This window comes from Pempheris klunzingeri, chromosome 18 (assembly GCF_042242105.1).
Source record: "Pempheris klunzingeri isolate RE-2024b chromosome 18, fPemKlu1.hap1, whole genome shotgun sequence".
In the NCBI taxonomy this organism is placed as follows: Eukaryota; Metazoa; Chordata; class Actinopteri; order Acropomatiformes; family Pempheridae; genus Pempheris; species Pempheris klunzingeri.
In genome coordinates, this window is record NC_092029.1 from 15,873,165 (window position 1) to 15,892,771 (window position 19,607).

The 19,607-nt window shown below is 39.8% G+C and overlaps 1 protein-coding gene across 1 annotated transcript in view; it reads left to right on the plus strand.

The window, feature by feature from the left end:
• Positions 1 to 19,607, plus strand: part of lama2 (laminin, alpha 2) — a 165,835-nt gene that overhangs the window by 78,542 nt on the left and 67,686 nt on the right. Inside the window, exons 18-22 of the mRNA XM_070849929.1 lie at positions 707 to 820; positions 3,911 to 4,038; positions 7,105 to 7,191; positions 13,976 to 14,187; positions 18,969 to 19,075. Coding sequence (XP_070706030.1) covers positions 707 to 820; positions 3,911 to 4,038; positions 7,105 to 7,191; positions 13,976 to 14,187; positions 18,969 to 19,075 — 648 coding nt within the window. The remainder of the gene's footprint in view (positions 1 to 706; positions 821 to 3,910; positions 4,039 to 7,104; positions 7,192 to 13,975; positions 14,188 to 18,968; positions 19,076 to 19,607) is intronic.

The window sequence follows — 19,607 nt, forward strand, 5'->3', positions numbered from 1 at the left end:
GTCTATGTATTAAGCACTTGACTACTTTTCATTTACAGATTAGAAATAAAACGACTCTTTCTTTAGCTTTTTCAAACTACATTCAATCAGTGGTGTCTGAAGTTCTGAAAAAGTATTAGCATGTTTTCAGTCATTCACGCAAAATGTTTTTTCTTTTAAACCAGCAATAATATCACTGCTTTAAAAAAGTAATGGTATCAGGTGGCACATAATGTGCAATATCTCGAGAAAATTTTAAGTCTTAGCAAGTTTATTTTTATCCCACAGTGGGGGGAAAAATGGCTCCCCAGAAGGAGGAATTTTATTGTGTGTATATATATATGCATTCTTTTGCACATGAGCTGCACTAAGATACTAAGATGCCCATCAGTATGACCCCTAAAATGTGGTTTTAATGTATTTTGCTTTTAGTATGCCTGATTCTTAAATGTTTCTCAAAGTGTAATTCGACTGATTAAAGGATCAAAGGATCATCCCAGTTTACTTTTAAAGCCTCCTAAGCAAAACTGAGACAATTTCAATTGTGTGTAGTTAAGTGTTTAGCTTCAGAAATCAGCTGACTTAATGGTTTTCTAGTCTTGACTGAAATTCACATGCGCTCATACACACGTTTCAGACAATATCAGAAACGATGACAGTGTGACACACTATAGCAAGACAGACAACTCTGCCTTCCTCTCTAACCGTGTGTGTTTGTGTGTGTCAGGCGTGTGTTCCTGGTTTTCGGAGGGTTAACGGGAATCTGTACAACGGTGTGTGTGAAGCTTGTCATTGCCACGGACACGCTACACAGTGCGACGAGGTCACAGCACACTGCCTGGTAAGATGACCGACAATGTCTGATAGTTTAGTTTCATTCGGTGGCCAAAATCACACTGAAGAATTTACTCCTGCTTTACTCCTTCCTCTGCATTAATTAGCCAACAAACAAAACAAAACAAAAAAACAATAAAAAAGGTCTTTTTTTCCTGGGAAAGAGGTACTAGATATTAAGTGTTGAGAGCAGCAAATGTAAAAACTCATCATCGAAGGCTTTATCAGTTTTGATAATCACAGAATGTCAGAGAATACCAAAATGGAAAAACAAAATGTCATTTGAAAAATATGCAGAATATTTCAAGTTGTGTTTCAGTATATAACGTATAGACAGAATATTGCTTGTAGTGTGCTTGTACTCACATCATTAATCGTTCTGTCTTTTTTAACTCATACAGCTGTCATCCCATTAATCATCATTAAGGTATAACAGAGAGTAACCTGTCTGTCTTGAATAAATGAAGTGACATTTTTATTTATGCCCCTTTTTATACAGATGAATAATCGAGAGGGGTTAAATCAATTGGTTGGGAGCCACAGATCGCTGTTATGTACTGGTCAATTTGTATTTTAGAGTTCACCCCGTAAAAGATGAATGTAGTGTCTGTGGCTTTACTAATAGGCTAGTGAAGTCTAAAGCAGCCTGGGATGTAAATGCAGCAAAACAAGCAGTAAGTGTTGTGGAAATACAGAAGGAGCTTTAAAAAGAGTCACCCCTTGTCAGTATCCTTTAATGACACAAAAGCACAAATCAGAGCAGCATAATTCCATCCATCCCTCCATCCATCCATGGAGCCAATCCCAGCTGACATAGGGCGAGAGGCGGGGTACACCCTGGACTGGCCGCAGTTTAGGGTTTACCCTGCAAACCTGCTGGCCAGCGGATTTGAACCTGGAACCTTCTTGCTGTGAGGCAACGGTGCTAACCACAGAGCAGCATAAATGAATCACGACCTCATGTGGCAAAAATACTAATTGACTTTGTATTCAGGGGTGACGTGGACAGGGTTTTTGGAAGCACCAGCTAGTGGTAATCAAAGGAACTGCAAGTTAAGACACTTTGCTTTAGAAAAGAACAGAAAAGTACACATACACACATTTAGATATACTGAGGAGATACAAACAACCATATACCCACCCACACCCACCCACACACACAAGTACGCCGACCCGCTGCACACACACATCGTCACTCCCCAGTCTACACATGGCCTCAGGCTTAAGCTGTCAGTTAGCATCAAACTAAATACGCACACACTAATACAAGCACACCAACACAAACACACACACAAACACACACAGAGTTGTGGGTTTTGTATTTCCATGTTATCTTTCATTATAGATGAGGAGGATGCTGGGACATGTCAGAGGAGGGAACACACACACTATGAGCCAGACAAAGACAGACAGACAAGCTAGCTCAATCTCGCTCAGTTCTCTCCCTTTCACACACACACACACACACACACACACACAAATACATACATCCCCAGAACAGAGACAACTTGACAGAAACTCACTCACGGACGTGCACACAAACAGCCATACACCCCCACCCACCCACCCACCCACACATAGTGACAGGCAGACAGACAGATGGACAGTCACCCCTTCCCTGAGGACTGTGCTTTCTACCTATAGTTGAATGACTGAATGATGCTGTGGTCCAATAGGTTAACACAGCCTGTATGTGTCAGAGTGGGTTTCAGCAGAGAGGAGGCGTTTGATCTGAGAAGGAAATGATTTGGAACATAACGGACATTCAAACACACACACACAAACACATGCACACAATCTTAAACTGAAATAATACATCCAAAATTGCTACTTTTTAAAAAATCATGGCATGGCATGCTGAAGAACTTTAGTTTTGAGGCAGCTTTGAAATGAGTTATAAAGGAATTATTCACAAGTTGTGGTGTCACTGTCAGTAGTTGGTTTTATTTTCAGGTTGTATTGGCAGTTGAGGCCAGATTCACACTAGATGACATGCTGTTGGTGGTCACCTCACACATTTCCATCTTGCTGTTAGCCAGAGTGACAAATCTTGGCAGTCACAGAAGAAAGAAAAATAATAATGCAGATATTAGTATCCCAATGACTAATACTGAACGTAAATAAAGTCGATTCATAGCCATACATTTGGCAAAGTTCTGTAGGGAAACTATTAAACAATTCTGATGTCATTATTTGTTTCAAGTCAAAGGGAAAAAAAAGCCAAAAAGCTGAATATAGCATTACAGCTTGTGTGCAGCAATAATTGATCAATAATAATTACTACTCATCAATACTCACATTTGAGTATTGAGTAGGTGTTTGGTTGAGGATGTATCTGTGAATCCAATGCGCTTGGTTGCTACTGGAACCAAATGTGATGCTAATCGTGAACCATATCATTAACCTTGATCTCCTCGAGGGTGATCCTCCTGCTGCTGTCTGCTTGACAATGATTTGACTTGACAGCTTTATTTAATGACGGCGATTTTGTTTTTGTAAAAATGTATCAACAAAGGTCTGCTCTTCTTACTGCAGCGCTCAACCCTTGAGCCTATTAGTTTTTATCTTTCAGAGGTTTCATTTCTACAAGCAAAGTGTGACAGCAATTAAACTAAAATAGAGCAGGTCTGTTGTTTGCTCTTTGGTTGTCCTCTTTTTCAGGGTACTTGCATCCTACCCTTGGTTTTAACTACAAAACATCTTAATTTGTGACTCATTATTCAGTTTCATAACCATTTTGTTCTAAAAAATTGGCTGTACTTCTACCTGTCTGTGTGAAGCACCAGACATGATGCAGAGTCAACTTGTAACGCCTACATCACTTACTGTACTCTGAGGTTTTGCGATGCAGAAAAGCAAAAGAAAGAAACTGAAAGCAGGTGTTTTTTTCCAAGACAATTTGAAGAAGAAAGGTTGCTTCACTGAAGAAAAAAAAGAGTACCTTTAACGGTACCTGACGTATTAACACAACGGGGTCTTACGAAAATTGCTTAAGATCTTCTCGTGACACTAAGGTTAACCAATCCAAAGTTTTATGCCCAGTAGTTTTTGATTTTTATTTTCCTGATATAAACTTTGACCTGTGTGTCTCCTCCAGGACTGCTCCCACTACACCACAGGCCCCCACTGCGGGGCCTGCCTATCTGGTTACTATGGCAATGCCACCCGTGGGTCACCTGCAGACTGTCGTCCCTGCGCCTGCCCTCTCAATCTTCCCAGCAACAAGTAGGTTCACAAGACACAGGGGCTAATGCCGCCATGACAATCAAACGTTTCCATCTATCACTGCTGACGCTACAGTGCGTCTGGGGTCCCTACTTTTTTCATGATGTTCTCCTCTCCTCACTTGGTACTTTTTTAAAGGACATCATGACCAAAAAGAGCTTCATCTTTATGGAAAGGAATACAATAGTACTGACATGAATGAAAATATAATCACCACAGGTAGAAACATCATCCCTGTGGGTGGAAATGTCATCACCGTTGGCAGAATCAACATATCTGTGATCAGGAAATTTAACACAATACCAAACTCAACCTCTCACAAGTCATTAAGGTATTTAAAGCCTTCATCACACCATTCGTCTCGTATGGGAAAGCACCCATGCTGTGCCTACATTACTCTCAAATCATGGTTGTTCAAGTCACAGTAAGTTCTTTCTTTGTTGAATTCTTAGCAGGCTTATCAGACATAAACACTCAAATACAAAAATATATAAAAGACAGAAGACTCGCACACTGACATCATCTTAACATTTATATAACGATTGATTGATCTCCATTAAGAATCTGCTGTTTGGAGGCAGCCCAGTTCAGAGGCATTGGTTTGGGGCCTCTCACATGATGGTTGATCTAGGAAACACTCAGACTCTGTAGGTTATTTAAGTACTGTACATATTGGCTGGTTTCCTGCTGCCTATTACAGCCTGGTCCACCTGAGCCGAGCAGGAGTAATCTTAATACTTAATATCTTTGTTGGCGCTGATCGACTTTGAACTTGGAAATAGTTAGTTGACAAAACGGTCTCACTACAAGATCTGTTTAGTAGCTGCTCTGGACTCTTCCTCTGTTCCTCTGGATTCACAAAAGTGTACAGTCTGTATACCATAGAAGAAGAGTACAGTAACTAATCTAGTTCACACGGGTAATAAATAACAACTTATAAGTAACCACAAAAGATGGCGTCATGAGTAGGACCAGTATATGTAGAAGCGCTGCTGTTATTGGATATTTATGCAGTTTCTCCAGATGACCAGAGAGAGATGCTGTGTGTCTGGTGCACTGTCACCCCAGCATAGACACACACACACACACAGACACACACGGGCAGCAGCAGCTGAGAATCTTCATGCAGTCATGACACGTCATGTCCAAAACTCTGAGAGCTAAAGAAAGATACAACTCTCTGTCTCTCACTTCTTCTCCTCTCTACCTCCCTCTAACCCCTACAGTAATAATAGCTTGAAGCTGCTGTGCCTTTCTGGCCCTCAAAATAGCCATCTAGTCCCTTTATGTTCACTGAAGCCAGTCACTCAAATAGCCAGCCAGCCATTCAGACTGTTCCAGTGAGCAGCAATGTCTAAGTAACGTCCACATTAGCTTCAGCATGGGAAGCAGGGTGATGATTTGCAGCAAATCAGTAGAAATCAGTTTAGTCCTGGAGTGCCGTTCATCTTTATTCACACCCACGCTTAATTACCTCTCTGCCAAGGAAGTTTTTTTTTTTATATCTCTTCATGTGTCTGTCAGTTAGATCCAAATCTACTTAACAGATTCCAGGGAAATGTAGTTGGAAGTTCTTTGGTCAATTAGGCCTTAATCATATGTGCCTAGACAGATTTACCTCTGCTTTGACTAGTTTCAAACGGCTATTTTCACCACTGGTCTTAGAAAATGCTGTACCCAAGCTTCCTTACTATTGCTACATAACACACTTGGATGACCTCAAAAAATTCAGCTTTTTTTTTTGCACAGGCAGCCAAATTTTACATCTTTAACATAACTCTTTGTACATTGTGCCTTAGTTATCAAATTTAGACAATATGTGCACACATCAGCTCTGAGCAAACTCGCAAATGTGATTTGTTTCACATACATGCTGTGGCACCTCATACAGTATGTGGCGGTACAGCAACATAACAAACAGCAATTTGAGGTCTGAGTCACTTTCAATTAAGTAGTACAATTAATTCCTGTAGAAAGCCCCAATATCCCCAGGAAATAGAACATTGTGCACATGTTTTTTTGAAGAATATCTATTAATATTTGTATATTGACGTAGATCTGGATCAGATGTAGATTAAAAGATTAAAACGAGTTCTATTATTATCATTAGTCACTCATTTGGATGATTGTGCCGCCTTGGCAGAGGCATTTTCCAAGTGCTTTCTGGTTGTGCCTCAGTCTTGAATGAAGCTTTTATACACATTTGATATCTTGTAGGTTGGGATTGTGTTGCCAGACGAGACTGTTAAACTTGTCTAACAGCTTATTTGATGATTTGTGCTATTGTATACAAATACCAAGGCACCTTCATTCCTGCAGTACAGATATTTGGTTATTTTATTAATAGTTTATCATTTTGATATAAAATTGTATAAACCATAAGAGCTTTTTTTATGGCTGTGTCATCGGATGAAATAGTACTCTGTACTTTACTGTACTGTCCGTGATTAGTACTGCTGCTTTTCTACAACTACAGGTAGAAATGTAATCCATTTTACGGTTACAGTAAGAGGTATTTTACAGTGTTTTGTTGTTCACATGCACTGACCAAGCAGGGTTACTCGTTCAGTGAGCCATCTCGCAGTTAGCACGTCAGTCAGTCATCCAGTGAGTCAGTCTGGGGCCTGGAACCCGAGCCAGCCGAACTATCTATAGTTTATGGAAGTGGGAGGGGGACAGAAGGGTAAGGGACTATCGCTTTCCTCTGTCTCCGCCTGTCTCTTCGTTCATTTAGGTTACAATTCGTAGGGAGGAAGAGTGTTCTGAAATTCAGTAGTTGTGTGGAAGTACAGACGTGTGGGTGTGAAAGAGAGAGAGAGCAAATTTAGTGTGTGTGTGTGTGTCACACAGTATTAATGTGAAGAGTGGAGAGTGAAAGTAGGGACACAGGTGTGTGTGTGTGTGTGTGTGTTTGTACATAGGAAGACAAACAATGGCCTTAACCCGCTACTGTCCTCTGCTCTTCCTCCTCCTCCTCATCCCTCTCTGCACACTGGGACAACGCTACCGACTTCATCAACAACTTCAACAACAACAACAACAACGTCGTCATGGCAACTACAATAGTTTCAGCCCCACCTGCCACCTAGGTGAGGAAGGGGAGTTGCTGTGCGACCAGTGTCAGCCTGGATACACAGGACCACGATGTGACAGGTAACACACACACACACACAAAACACTCTAAAAGGAAAACACACTCACACAGCACATTGTGCTCAGACTTTCTGACATTGTGTTGAATTAAATGCCTTCAAGCTTCATTTGCAAGTGATGCCAAGTTAATTCGAACTTAATTATTATTATGACTTATTGCTTTCTGGAAATCACTGAAGTCCTCATTCTTTTAACAAAACCTAGAAATCCGTTTTGACAGTTTACCTGTATTTAAACAACATTTTGGCCAATTCAGTATGAAGACCATCATAATTGCAGCATTACAACAGAGCTGCACAATTGGAAGTGAACGCTAATCTTAAAAATAAAGCCAGTGTTATTGTCGTTATTCCTAAAAATGACTGTCTGGAAAATAAATCAGGCCTGTTGTCAGCCATTCACAAATGAAAACAGAAACTGCTGCTCATTAACGGGTTTTTTGAGCACTCGTGTCTCATTGTCCATCCAGCTTTCTGTCCACTGCACATTTATTAGTTGAGTGACATCCTTGTTCCATTAGCTGTGCGCTTCTTTACCACCAAGGGCTAATGAGAAGGCTCTGTGGATGCTAGTCTTGTTAAAACTTCAGGCTACACTGTCATATGGTGACGCAGACTGAGTAAATATAGTCTTATCACCACCCAGGCTCACTGAGACAGAGCACATTTGGACTGTTTTCTGTTCAACTGAAACTGCCCACAGCTGAAATTTTGCGTTAGTATTCAGTGGGTTTATATCTATATATATTTACATTTATGTTTTTCTATTTTCCAAAACATCATTATTGTTGTCGTTACTGTTGAAAAAACGTTGCAGTCAAGCACCTTGTAGCTCTGGAAAGTGAGCTTTTCAGCAACTTCAGACTAAAGCCTGGAGCTCTGTTTTGTTGGACGGCAGAATGCGTCAACTGAACACTAAATGTCATCTGAATGTTGTTGAAATTTCCATTGTTGAGATGTGCATGTATGAGCTGAGGTGAAAGTGCTTGAAAAGTTGTGCTAATTTTCTTTGTGATTACTGCATAACTGAAAAAGTGACCTTGTGCAGTTAATGCTATTTCTGTAGTAAAGAGGAATGTTTTGTCCAGCATCTTTTTTTCCTGCAGTCTGCTTTCAAAAAGAATGCCACATACTGTAGAAACCCATTTTAATATATATATATAGAATACCAGCACCACTTTCTGGTAAATCACTCTGTATCAACTGTTCACAAGTTGTAAGTAATTGTTTCATTAATGGTTTATATACTAATGCTTTATTGCTAGGTTAAAACCCATCAATAAGAAAAATGGGTTTACTTACCAGGTTGTGAAAAACCACTTCAGCAGTTGTTAGTCTATTGTATTTGGTAATAAGAGTTTTTCATCCATCAGGTCTGCTGAAGTTAATAAGTTGTATTTTTGGTTCAGGTGAGTGGCCACACAGTCAAGTGGATTTTACACAACCCAGCAACCCAAAGGCTTTCCTCATTACTGGCTTAGGACAGACCTATTTACTGTTAATAAAGCCCATAGTTAAAACGTTACACCCTGCATACAGGGTCATTTTAGAAAGTGTTGTCCAGACATCAAACAAATTGATTTGTAGCTATCATATTGAACATGTAGGACAATATCGAACAACATCTGGTGATCTAGTCTCAGTAGAAACAAATCTTTATGCTGCTGACCCACAATTTAAAATAACTGTATGTTGGGCCTTGGCTGCTCCTTTTTTAGCCTGCTCATTTGCAAGCGGCATATCTCTCTCTTCAAAGTGTTGGCTTGGTTTTGCTGTGGTTGCTATTGAAGGTAACATACTGTATGCACTGGAATGCTCATCCTTGAATTTCTTTTTTGTTTCTGAAGTGTGAATATTTGTAGATTTGTAGAAGTCCAGGAAAAATAAAATATGAAAATTCCTATTTTGTTCTATCAGTCAGATCTACAGTAATAATTATTACAACAATTTTAATCTCATGGATGAAGCCCTAGCGCTCAAAATAGGTGTTCAGTTGCACTTGAAGCAGGCCTTTGCTCTCTGTTGCCAGCTAAAAGAGCTGTTGGTGGACAGCGGGCCTCAGCTCGCTGTCATGCATAATCTACATGCCTCGCCATCCTGTCCTGTCCAGCAGAATCTCTGTCTGCCTCTTAGGCTTTTTATAAACCTCCTTTGCCACTGTAAAGCAAAAGGACTCATTGTCAGTCCATTTTTTAAACTGTCTGTCACAGAGAGGCATCTGCACTGCAGCTCAGCCAATGACCAAAATGGCCTAGTGTCGACAGAGGGTCCAACTAGTAAAAGTTGACTGCTCCACGTCTCTGTCTGAAGCACCCCCGTGTCCATCCATCAGTGCGACTGTGTGATGAAAATGGAACTAAAAGAGATGAGGTTACAATAATGACCTGATGGTGCTTTTTTCCAAATTGAGACGATCGGTTTTATTTTGGGGCGATTGTGTGCCAAATGTATATGTACATGTATCTGTCATTGAATATGCAGAATACATCTGTGTATCTTGTCACTTTTGGTCATGTGTGTGCCGTTCTGGTGCCATATGGCGCCTCCAGTCAGTGAAAGAGGCTGTCGGATGCTGCATTGACTCAGAGCACATAGGAGCTGAAATAATGTTAAATAATATTTCATTACTAATGACAGTATTAAAGGGATAATCAGCAGTCGGCTGTTTCTTGTTCTATTAGTCTAATTGATACCTGCTATGCACTACCTGCCATTACAGTTCATTATCTACAGTGCTTTTGTTGTTGTTAGTGGTAATTAATTGTAATGTGCCAATTTGTCTGTATTATGGGCTTTAACAGAATAAGCTACTCTATTCCCTCCATGCTAATAGACTATCCACTCGCTGCTAAGTGATTCTGCTTTTCAACTTCCTGCCCATAAACAGTCATTTAGAATTTAGCTGAAAGCTGCTATAATGCAGCTGCCTAACAAATAAGTCAGCTCACACACTTTGCTTCGTAAGCTGCCATATACTGCTAGACAGCATGGAGGCTGCCAGTATATCCAGATGTTAATACTCTTTAAATGTATTTTCAGATTTTACACATTAATTTGGTTTTTGGTGACTCATGATGGATATGAGGCACTTAAGAGATCCCTATTTTATCTAAAAGGGAACCTGAAGCAGGGCTGATGGCAGTGATTACTGTTAATGTTATTATGCATTAAAAGTTATGCCAACAACCTTAAAAATGACAGTTGGGACACAAAAGATGAGGAAAAAGACTATATTATTATATCTTACGAAGAGCATGAAATGAGAACTGCTCTTTCAAAGGCAGGTGTATATTGTACAGTGGACAGCCTTGCTATTGAATTTTAATGGTAGCAACAATAAGGACATGACCGAAGTCCAGCCAAATGGTAAGTCACATGAACACCGAGGTACGAGGTAATACTATTTCACATCACTGGAGCTCTATTGGCATTATAGTGAGTATTCGTGAAGACTACTAAAGGAAATAGTAGCGCTAGTAGCAGCTTAGTAGCAGCATTAATGGTTACTACAGTATTAATGAATATTTTCAGTGTCTCGATCTAAAAAGAAATGTAAAACTGTCCTCATCCTTGATTGAATCCTACAGTAATGGGATCAGTTATACAAAAAAACCATATATAAACTTGTATATAATAACATTATTGGTTGAAACTATGACATGTGACATACAAAATGTAGCTGTAGGGGCCGTTTTTGACAGTTTTAGATATGTAATTAAATTTTGGAAGACACGATTGATCATGTGTGTCTGACATAGAAGATAAAAGACTTTCAATTGTGAAGGCTTGTTTAACATAAAAAGTGCTTATACCTCCATATCTCTGCTGACTGACTGAGCGCAGCCAGTCACAATTGTTCTTTGAATGTTTGGAGGTGATGATTGGAGCATGATTGGTTTTACCGACAGCCTCAGGTGGCGGTGCGGTTGACTATTGGAAATGGTGTAAAAGTTGGTCATATTGAAACAAAAACAAGACATTATGTGATCTTATTTCCTTGCAGCAGCAGCACATAAATTTAAAAGTAAATTACAAATTAACTACAAGATGTCTATTTTTATGAAAATCCCACCTTACCTCCTAAAAACAACATGGCCCAATTTTCACTTTTAACCGGATGCATACAGTAGCACTCAGACAGAGCAGGTTCATCTCAAAATGCTTATGGTTATGGAAAAACCATATGAGGGGAGGCGCAGAGCCGGTCTTCCCCTGGCGCCGACTCCTCATTTATAACACTAAAAATAAAAGAACATAACTTTTAGGATCCCAACCCCTCTCTTTCCCTCTGTAACTCTCCACCAGTTGTGCTCACAGTCCACTCCCTGTGCACTCTGAAGGCTTCGACCAGGTGTCTGACCCAACCCAAATATAACTCCTTCAAACGCCCTGGACTCTCCACTACAAATACCTCGTCTTCCTCTCGACACCTAAGTAACTAAACGCACATGCTTGACTGTATGCAACTGAACAGAATAGAACTGAATAGAATAGTGTGAAAGTGTGAACACATTTTCCAAATAAAGCTAAACACAAAGACACACTTGTGCTCCTCTTCTCTGCAGACAAGAAGCGAGATTGCTGCCAATACAATTCTCCACTTGACTTGAAGAATGCACTTGTAGCACGACACACACACACACACACACACTAACAGAAATACACACGCATACACTTCAGCCACATGCGCACATACACACAAGCTAATAAACCAGCTCTATTGAGTACCAAGGAGGGTCAGTGGTAATAATGGCTGGCTGCTCTTGACTCTTTCCCTCCCTCTGTCCTTTCTTTTCCCTCCTTTCTAAATTCAATTCTCTTTTCAATGTGAAAACCTTTCCCCTTTCTCTCCATCTCTCTCTCTCTATCCTCCCCTTTCTATCTCCCACTCTCCCATCTCTCCTCGCCCTCTCTCTCTTTTTCCTCTCCTCTTTCATCTCAATTCCCTTCTCAGCCTGTAGAGCTTTATTTCAGCTTAGGCCTGTTTTATTTGGTTTCAGTGGCTCTTGACACGGCGTAGCAGTCTCAGGTTAATATGTGTTGCAGCAGCCGAACTTCCTCTTATTATTAGTCAAACAGAAGAGGCTGAAAAGCAAAAATCCTAATTTCTGAATGTTGTGGCTGCTCCACTCAGTTGTTTGTTCAGGTCTGTTCCCAACCTAACAACCATTTTTAATTTTTGTCACCATGAATGATACTAATCAAGAGCATGTTTTTTGGCATCTTCGCTTACTTATCTTTCCACTAAACTGACAAGACAACAGAATCAAAACAGTTTTTATTTTATTTTATTTTTATAGTATTCCATGTATGTTCACTTCAAAAACGTTGTCTTCCAATGACGCATATGTCATACTTTTCTACATGTAAAATGTATGAACAGATGAGAATAACCTCTAAAGAATTCTGTATTTTGTTACATCACATTGGATTTGTATCACTGCTATTAGCAGAAGTAGCATTTGGATATTTCTTGCTTCAGGTCTCTAACAGTGGTTCAGTTATATGAATATTTTTATGAGTAAAACCTGTGCAGTTTGCTGTAAATAATCTGTTTTTGAATTAACTGCCTGAAGACATCAAACCTCTTTTTTTTTTTCTTCTTTTTTAAATCTCTTGAAGCTTATTTTTATAAACTTCCATTTCATATCTGTTGATGTTTGGCTTGGCTCTGTTGCCCTCTAGCTCTTTGTGTGCATATCTATGAGTTGACGTCTGTCTGTCTGTCTGTCTGTGTATGTGATGTGTGTGTTTAATATGAATTATACAGCAGGTATGGTCAGCCAAGCAGTCTCGCTGATCAAAGACACACCCGGTACAATGCAGATAATTCAGCATTGTTAAATCTGCTGGTCTCAGCTAGATGAGCTTTAATGCTGTTTATTTTGTGATTGGATATTGGTTGACATCTCTTGTGGGATGAGACCTGCTGTAATTAGCGATCTTGTAGCTGTAGTTGAGATCGGTATGTTCCTGCCTCGTCAGATAGAAGCTGAGGTAAACACTATTTCTAATATTTACGTGTGGAAATCTCAGTTATTTTCTGTACTTGTCAGATAGAAAAGAAAGAAGACAACGTGATATATATTCTTGATGACCTGAAAGCTTTCTCCGCACAATTTTATTATTTACGACATGAAAGCAAAGCAAAAGTGTATTCTCAGAAGATATTATGGCACTACCTGCTCTTTCAGTAAGACCTGATGCAGTGTTATCTCAAACTCTAAAATTGTATCCTGTGAACAGGAATAGCATGAGCAAGAGCTTGAAAGCATATCAGGTGGGATGATGATCAATTGCCGGGGTCCTTTAAAGCCCTTATGTGTGTCGAATTTTATGTGATTATAGTATCCTTCACATTATGCTGATGGCATAAGTGTTTGTTTATTTTAAAAAAAGGAAAAAAAGGAGACACTTGGAGGAAATATGTCCGTTTCAGTCCAGTCATTCCCAAATAGGGCAGATTAGGGTCTTTTTGATGCAACCACCAAGAGGCGCCAAAGTCAGAAATTTGAAAAATCGCGGGGAAAACCAGCACAAACCGTTATGTAGCAGAGCAGGATTTACTAGCATGCTTGCCAGGTGTGTTTATATGCTTATCTAGTATGTGATGCCACATAGAAAATACCTGATGCCTCAAAATATTCCAACATATCCTCTTTATAGAGCCATAATCAGAATCATAGAAACGTTTCTTTATTCCCAGGCAGCAGATCGTGTTAGCAGCACGTCCAAAATGAACCAGCAGTATCACACTGTTTCTGTGTCCCTCTGCTGCCTCCTAGATGCTCCAACGGATACTACGGCCAGCCCACCGTTCCAGGAGGTTCCTGCCAGCCCTGTGAATGCAATGGCAACCTGGACCTGTCCATACCTGTCAGCTGTGATCCAGTCACAGGCCAGTGTCTGCGCTGTCGCCAAGGTTACGGTGGCGCAGCTTGCGACAGTTGCTCTGAAGGTTACTACGGAGATGCCATCACAGCAAAAAACTGCCAGCGTAAGTAAACCGACTACCAACAAGCATTAGAAATGAACCAAGAGCCTAATAGATGTAAGTCCTTTAAGGGTGGTAATTTCTTGCCATAGTTTGACTCACGGTGAGTTATAAGCTACAGTTAGCCAATAAAAATGATAATCATGGAGGTAATAAACAAATCCAAAAATGAAAAGGTGAGTAAATAATGAATATTAGTTATATAGTTAAGTTCAGGCCCATATATTATAGTATATTTTGCATATATTATAGTTGCAGTAAGTAACTTGACAAAAGAAATGGCACATTCCTTCTTCATTAAAAATATTCAAATTCATTAGAAATAAAAAGCGCCCTTGCTCAATTCAGTACTTCCAGTGATTATGGTGGCTAGTGTTTGCCAGCTTTTGATACATATCGCTGCGTGTCTTATATTATTGAGTTAGTTTATTGACTTTATTTCTTTCTGCTTGTATGTAGTTTTTACATTTAGCACAAATCAGGATGTTGACTTGTCCCCAAATCAAACTCTTGAACAACAATATGTCTGTGATACCAAAACCTCGTGTTGTAAAAATCTGTATTTCTGAACTGCATTGTATGCTACCATCAAACTGGACTTTAAAGCAAGCCCATGATAAAAAAAATTCGTATAGACTGTGCTCTGGTATCTTCCATTCCTGCAGACAGGCCCTGAGACACTGAGCATGAATTGTGTAAAGGCAGCATATTGATTGAAGCAGTTTGTCTTGATATTTTCTATAAACAGTGCGGTGTGCCATCACAATGACTTTAAGGTGCTGTAATCACATTAAAAAACAGAATAACACAATAGGACTTCAGGAGGGAAAACATCATCCACTTTTCAAAAAGGATCATTAGAAAAAGCAGTTTCAGTGTCTCAGCAGGGGTGTAACACTGAAGAGAAGCATTTCCGCTATGAAACTCAATTTTCGCTAAAAGATACCTTTTAATCCCTTCACTAAAACATTGAGTAGATAGTACACCATCTGGAGTGTGTGGTGTTTGCGCGCGTGTGTGAGTGTGCGTCGGCAAGCAGCTGTGCTAGTGGGAGGTGTGATGTCGGAACGGCCTACTGACTGCCAGCTGCGTTTAAGAGTGAGAATATTAAAAAAAAAAAAAAAAAAAACCTATACCTGTAAAGGAGACGGAGGGAGAGACTGAACAAGAGAGGAAGAGAGACATGGCAGTGAATACAGATGTACAGATGGCACTTGTTTGTGAAAATCTCTATTACAACCTGTGCTGCTGATGAAAACAGAGGCGCAGGCAGAGAGACGTCTCACTAAGACCGATAGACAGGCAAAGCCAATAAATAGGCAGGTAAAACCGTCAGACGAGCACAGAAGCAGGTAGACAGGCTGACGGGCAGTATTAATATGTATTTGATAGCTCATTGTTCTGTAGTTGTTTCCCCTCTCCACCCAGCTAAATGGTTATTGATTAATCAGCCTGATCTATTGCTTTCCTACAGTGCTGATCGGCTGCTCGTGTCTCGGAGTTGGAGGGTTGTTATTGATCCTGTGCGAATGACCACCAGGAATTATTAAAACACAACTCTCTCTCTCCGCTTCTGTCAGTCGATCTCTCGCTCTCCGTCTGCCTCACTCTGCCTATCGCTCCCAGTCTTAATGAATTTTATTGAGTGGAGCAGCAGAGTTCAGGCCAAGTCCATTTGTGCACTATTAGACTGTAAAAATCCTTTACTTATTCTTTTGATGTCACAGTTCCCATTTGCGGCCATTTTTTTTGCCGCAGCCATTTTGTGTCTCCCCCTAATAGTGGTTCAGGTTAATTCATTCAGGAAATGGAAAATGTTTGATTTTGCATGCAAACTTGACCGCAAAGCAATTTGTTTGAGGAATAAATTCAAGAAAATTAACTCTACTGACCATTTCTCACCTGGGGAAAAGTCGTTTGCAGGTTGTTGAAAAGATGTGTGAATTGCACTGTCACATATTTGTCCAATCAGTGGAACAAAGTGGATGTGTAGTAATTCAATAATGTAATTATGCCTCCTGTGTCTGACACTTAATGAATGTTTCACAGATGCTTCATACGCTTGATCAATAAACTCTTTGGGGATCTCACAATTCGAGTTTTACCACTCTAAATGGACTGTCTAATACAGTTCTCTGTACTGAGACTCTCACTTTTATGGGACTGATAGGCCCCTGGTAGTAGTAAATTAAAATTAAAAGCCTTAAAAAAAAAAGTCTGAAAACGTAAAACTGTCAGTATAGTACAATCAGTTCATCTTTTTGTTATCATGCGCATTAAAAAAAAGGAACATCCCCCTTTGCTGTCACTGCTGTTTCCTAATTTTGAGGTTATTTGAGGATATTTGACAACCCTCTACATGTCCTACATGGGGGCAGATGGCACTTTTTAACACAACGTGCTATGTTACATGGTCTGTTTCAGGGACAAAAAAGTGATGAAAACCCAACCTGATTGCGCCACTTGTTAAACTGATAACTGTTAAAGTGTAACAGTTAAACCCATTCCCTATCATAGCTTATCAACTGTGACTAAGAGTGTCAGGGTGAAGTGATACTCATTTAAAGATATTGCAAGGTAGTGTCTTTTTTTTTTACCCTTTCCACAAAAAAAAACAAGCGCATTTTCAACACAGCTTAAAAATCATTTTCTACCAATGCATTACTGACTACATTACATAAAGCTACTTAGTGCTGCAGTGGCCTAACAGAGGAAAAGTACTCTATATCAAGCATGTAAATGTTTCATTTTAATGCATTTATTCCTCAACTTTACAGCGGTCTGAACAGCATATCTCAGCACGCTTATAACAGAAAATTTCCACTTCTATGTCTTCTTTTTACCTTGAGTGTGGACTCAATTTGCAATGGGTATGTAAAGTGTGCACACTTCATAGACGGCGTAACGCCTGAGTGTCTCACCAACACACCATTGTAGTGCAAACGGTATAGAATAGATGCACAATAGCCACTCCTGCAGTTTGTTTGTATGACAGATTGCAGATTGCTTGGTAACAGAACATAATGCGTTTGAAGTTGCAAAGAATTTTCTTCACCATCAAGGCCAGAACTATAAAAAAAAAAAAAAAACACACACACACAACAAAAAGCAACATTTTATCCCACAACAAGGCCTGCATTGCATTGTAGCGACTGACAGAACGGGGTCCAGATGGTCCCCAAAGGGTGAAGCTAGGGGGGTGAGAGACTGTGTGAGAGAGAGTGTGTGGGAAATGGAGAGGGACGTATATGTGCATGTTTTCTTGTATGTTTAATCAGGCGTGTGTGTGTGTGTGTGTGTGTGTGTACATCTGCGTGTGTAGTTTAATAGCCGCTTGTGTGTGTGTGTGATCGGATGGCATGCATGCCTCTTTGCATTTGTGTGCAAAGCAAAAATCAATGTATGTTGTGCACCGTATGTGTGATTCTGCATATTTGTGTGTGTGTGTATTCGTGTGTGTGGACATCTGTTGTACCCCTCTCTCTCTCTCTCTCTCTCACTTTCCCATCCCACACTCAGGTCTGTCCTTCTGTCTCTTTTACATCTAACGGTAGAAATTCGCAGGAGGCAAAACAGGCTACGAGTATGCATGTGTGTCGATGTGATTTGTGCCACTAGTTTCTTGAGAAGGTGTATGTGTTTTTGTGTGCATGTTTGTGTGTGTACGCATGTGTGCTTCTGACAGCCCATCTGCCAGATGGAAGCTGTGATGTTCAAGCTTTTAATTGTATATCTAACGGGTTGATTGGCGTGTGTGGGAGGGCCTTTTTTCTCTCTTTTTAGGATTTAAGCACACAAAGTTGAATAAAGTTGAAGTCATTCAAAGAGAGAGATTTTTAACAGGTCGAATGTTGGTTTAGTTTTGATATGTCTGTAAGCAACCCATTCAGGAAGCATAAGAACTACCCACACGAAAAAGCTGAAGAAGCTGAATGGTACACAATCATTTTCAATGACAGAAGAGGGGAGGCAGAGATGAGAATCTTCTTTTGGTGTATAAAGTTTCAAAGAATGTACTACAATTAAGAAAGGGAATGAAATCCCACAAAAACCTCAAGGCAAACTTTTCTTCTACTTTCAAGTAGTGTGGTTTAATAACTTCCTCAACACAGCCCACCATTGAAACTGATGCCTTTTTTGTTGACAGTTTTCTCCTATCAATGCATCAGGAGCACCTGCTTTGTCAGATTTTAGTAGCACTTCCTCCATTGTACTATTTAGCATCTTCCTTTTTGTACTTTCTGGGCCACAAACTGATTTGACATGTTAAAAGTTTTCTTTCTTAACCAAAAGTGTGGATGTATCCAACAGCGAACATTTAAGATCTAAATGAGTGGATGGCAGTGGCGTGCACAATCTCAAATGAATGAAAATATTGTATGATGCTTTCCTCTTTTGCTGCCTCACTTTGTGATTTAGGCTCTTACTCAAGATGGGTGTGTTTTTGTACACAAAACATAATCTGGCAAAACTAAGTTAACCCACTAGACTGAAGAATCTATTTGGGGAAGAGAAGATTTTCTCTGAAGTGCAGTCAGCGGGATATTAAAGTGCATATCGACAGCTAATCCTGAAGAAGACCTTAAGCTGGATCTGTGCTCTTATGCAGTCTACTGTAGTGTGAAGTAAACACACTCATCAACTTGTGTTATTGTGAAACCAATATGTGTTATCACTGCATATGTACCCGTTTAGAAATTCTGCTGTTAGAAAATGATAATTGATGTAAAATATGCTGTTTTCCATCCTCTCCTCTCCTCCTCTCCTCTCCTCTCCTCTCGCAGCCTGTCAGTGCCATACTAATGGCTCCGTATCTGAGGTCTGCAATAAGGAGACTGGACAGTGCCCATGCAGAGAAAATGTGGTTGGACGAGAGTGTGACGAGTGTGTGGTAAGTGTTTTGACAAATGCCAATAATCCTTACAGATATTGCCAATGTTGTGTTGGCGCTCTTCCTGTGTAGAATTTGTATTTATTTATTTTCCACATATACTGGTACTATTTCTACTGTTTTTCTCTTGCAATATCGTATGTGTACAATGGACCACCTGTGGTCTTATTAATATTACACTTTGTTTTTTCTCATTACTTTACATCAAATACGTTTTTTACTTTAAGCTGCAATGTGGATGGTACGTGGTAGGTCAAAGGCTGTTTTATGTTCCTTCGAATTGTAATTCACCATCAATATGCACTGATGTACCATAAATGAGGTAATTAAGAGTGTTTAGTGACCTCTATTCCTTACCCTTCTACACTGTATATTTTTTTAATTTACCTGCACCTCAGTTCTTTTTGTGTCAGCTATCAAGCTACACATGTATAGTTTCTTTAGGACAAAGAAGGTGTGGTATTACACTATTATTTCACTCATAACAGTTGTTATTGTTTAAAATGTGAGCTCATATCGTTGGTGGTATAAA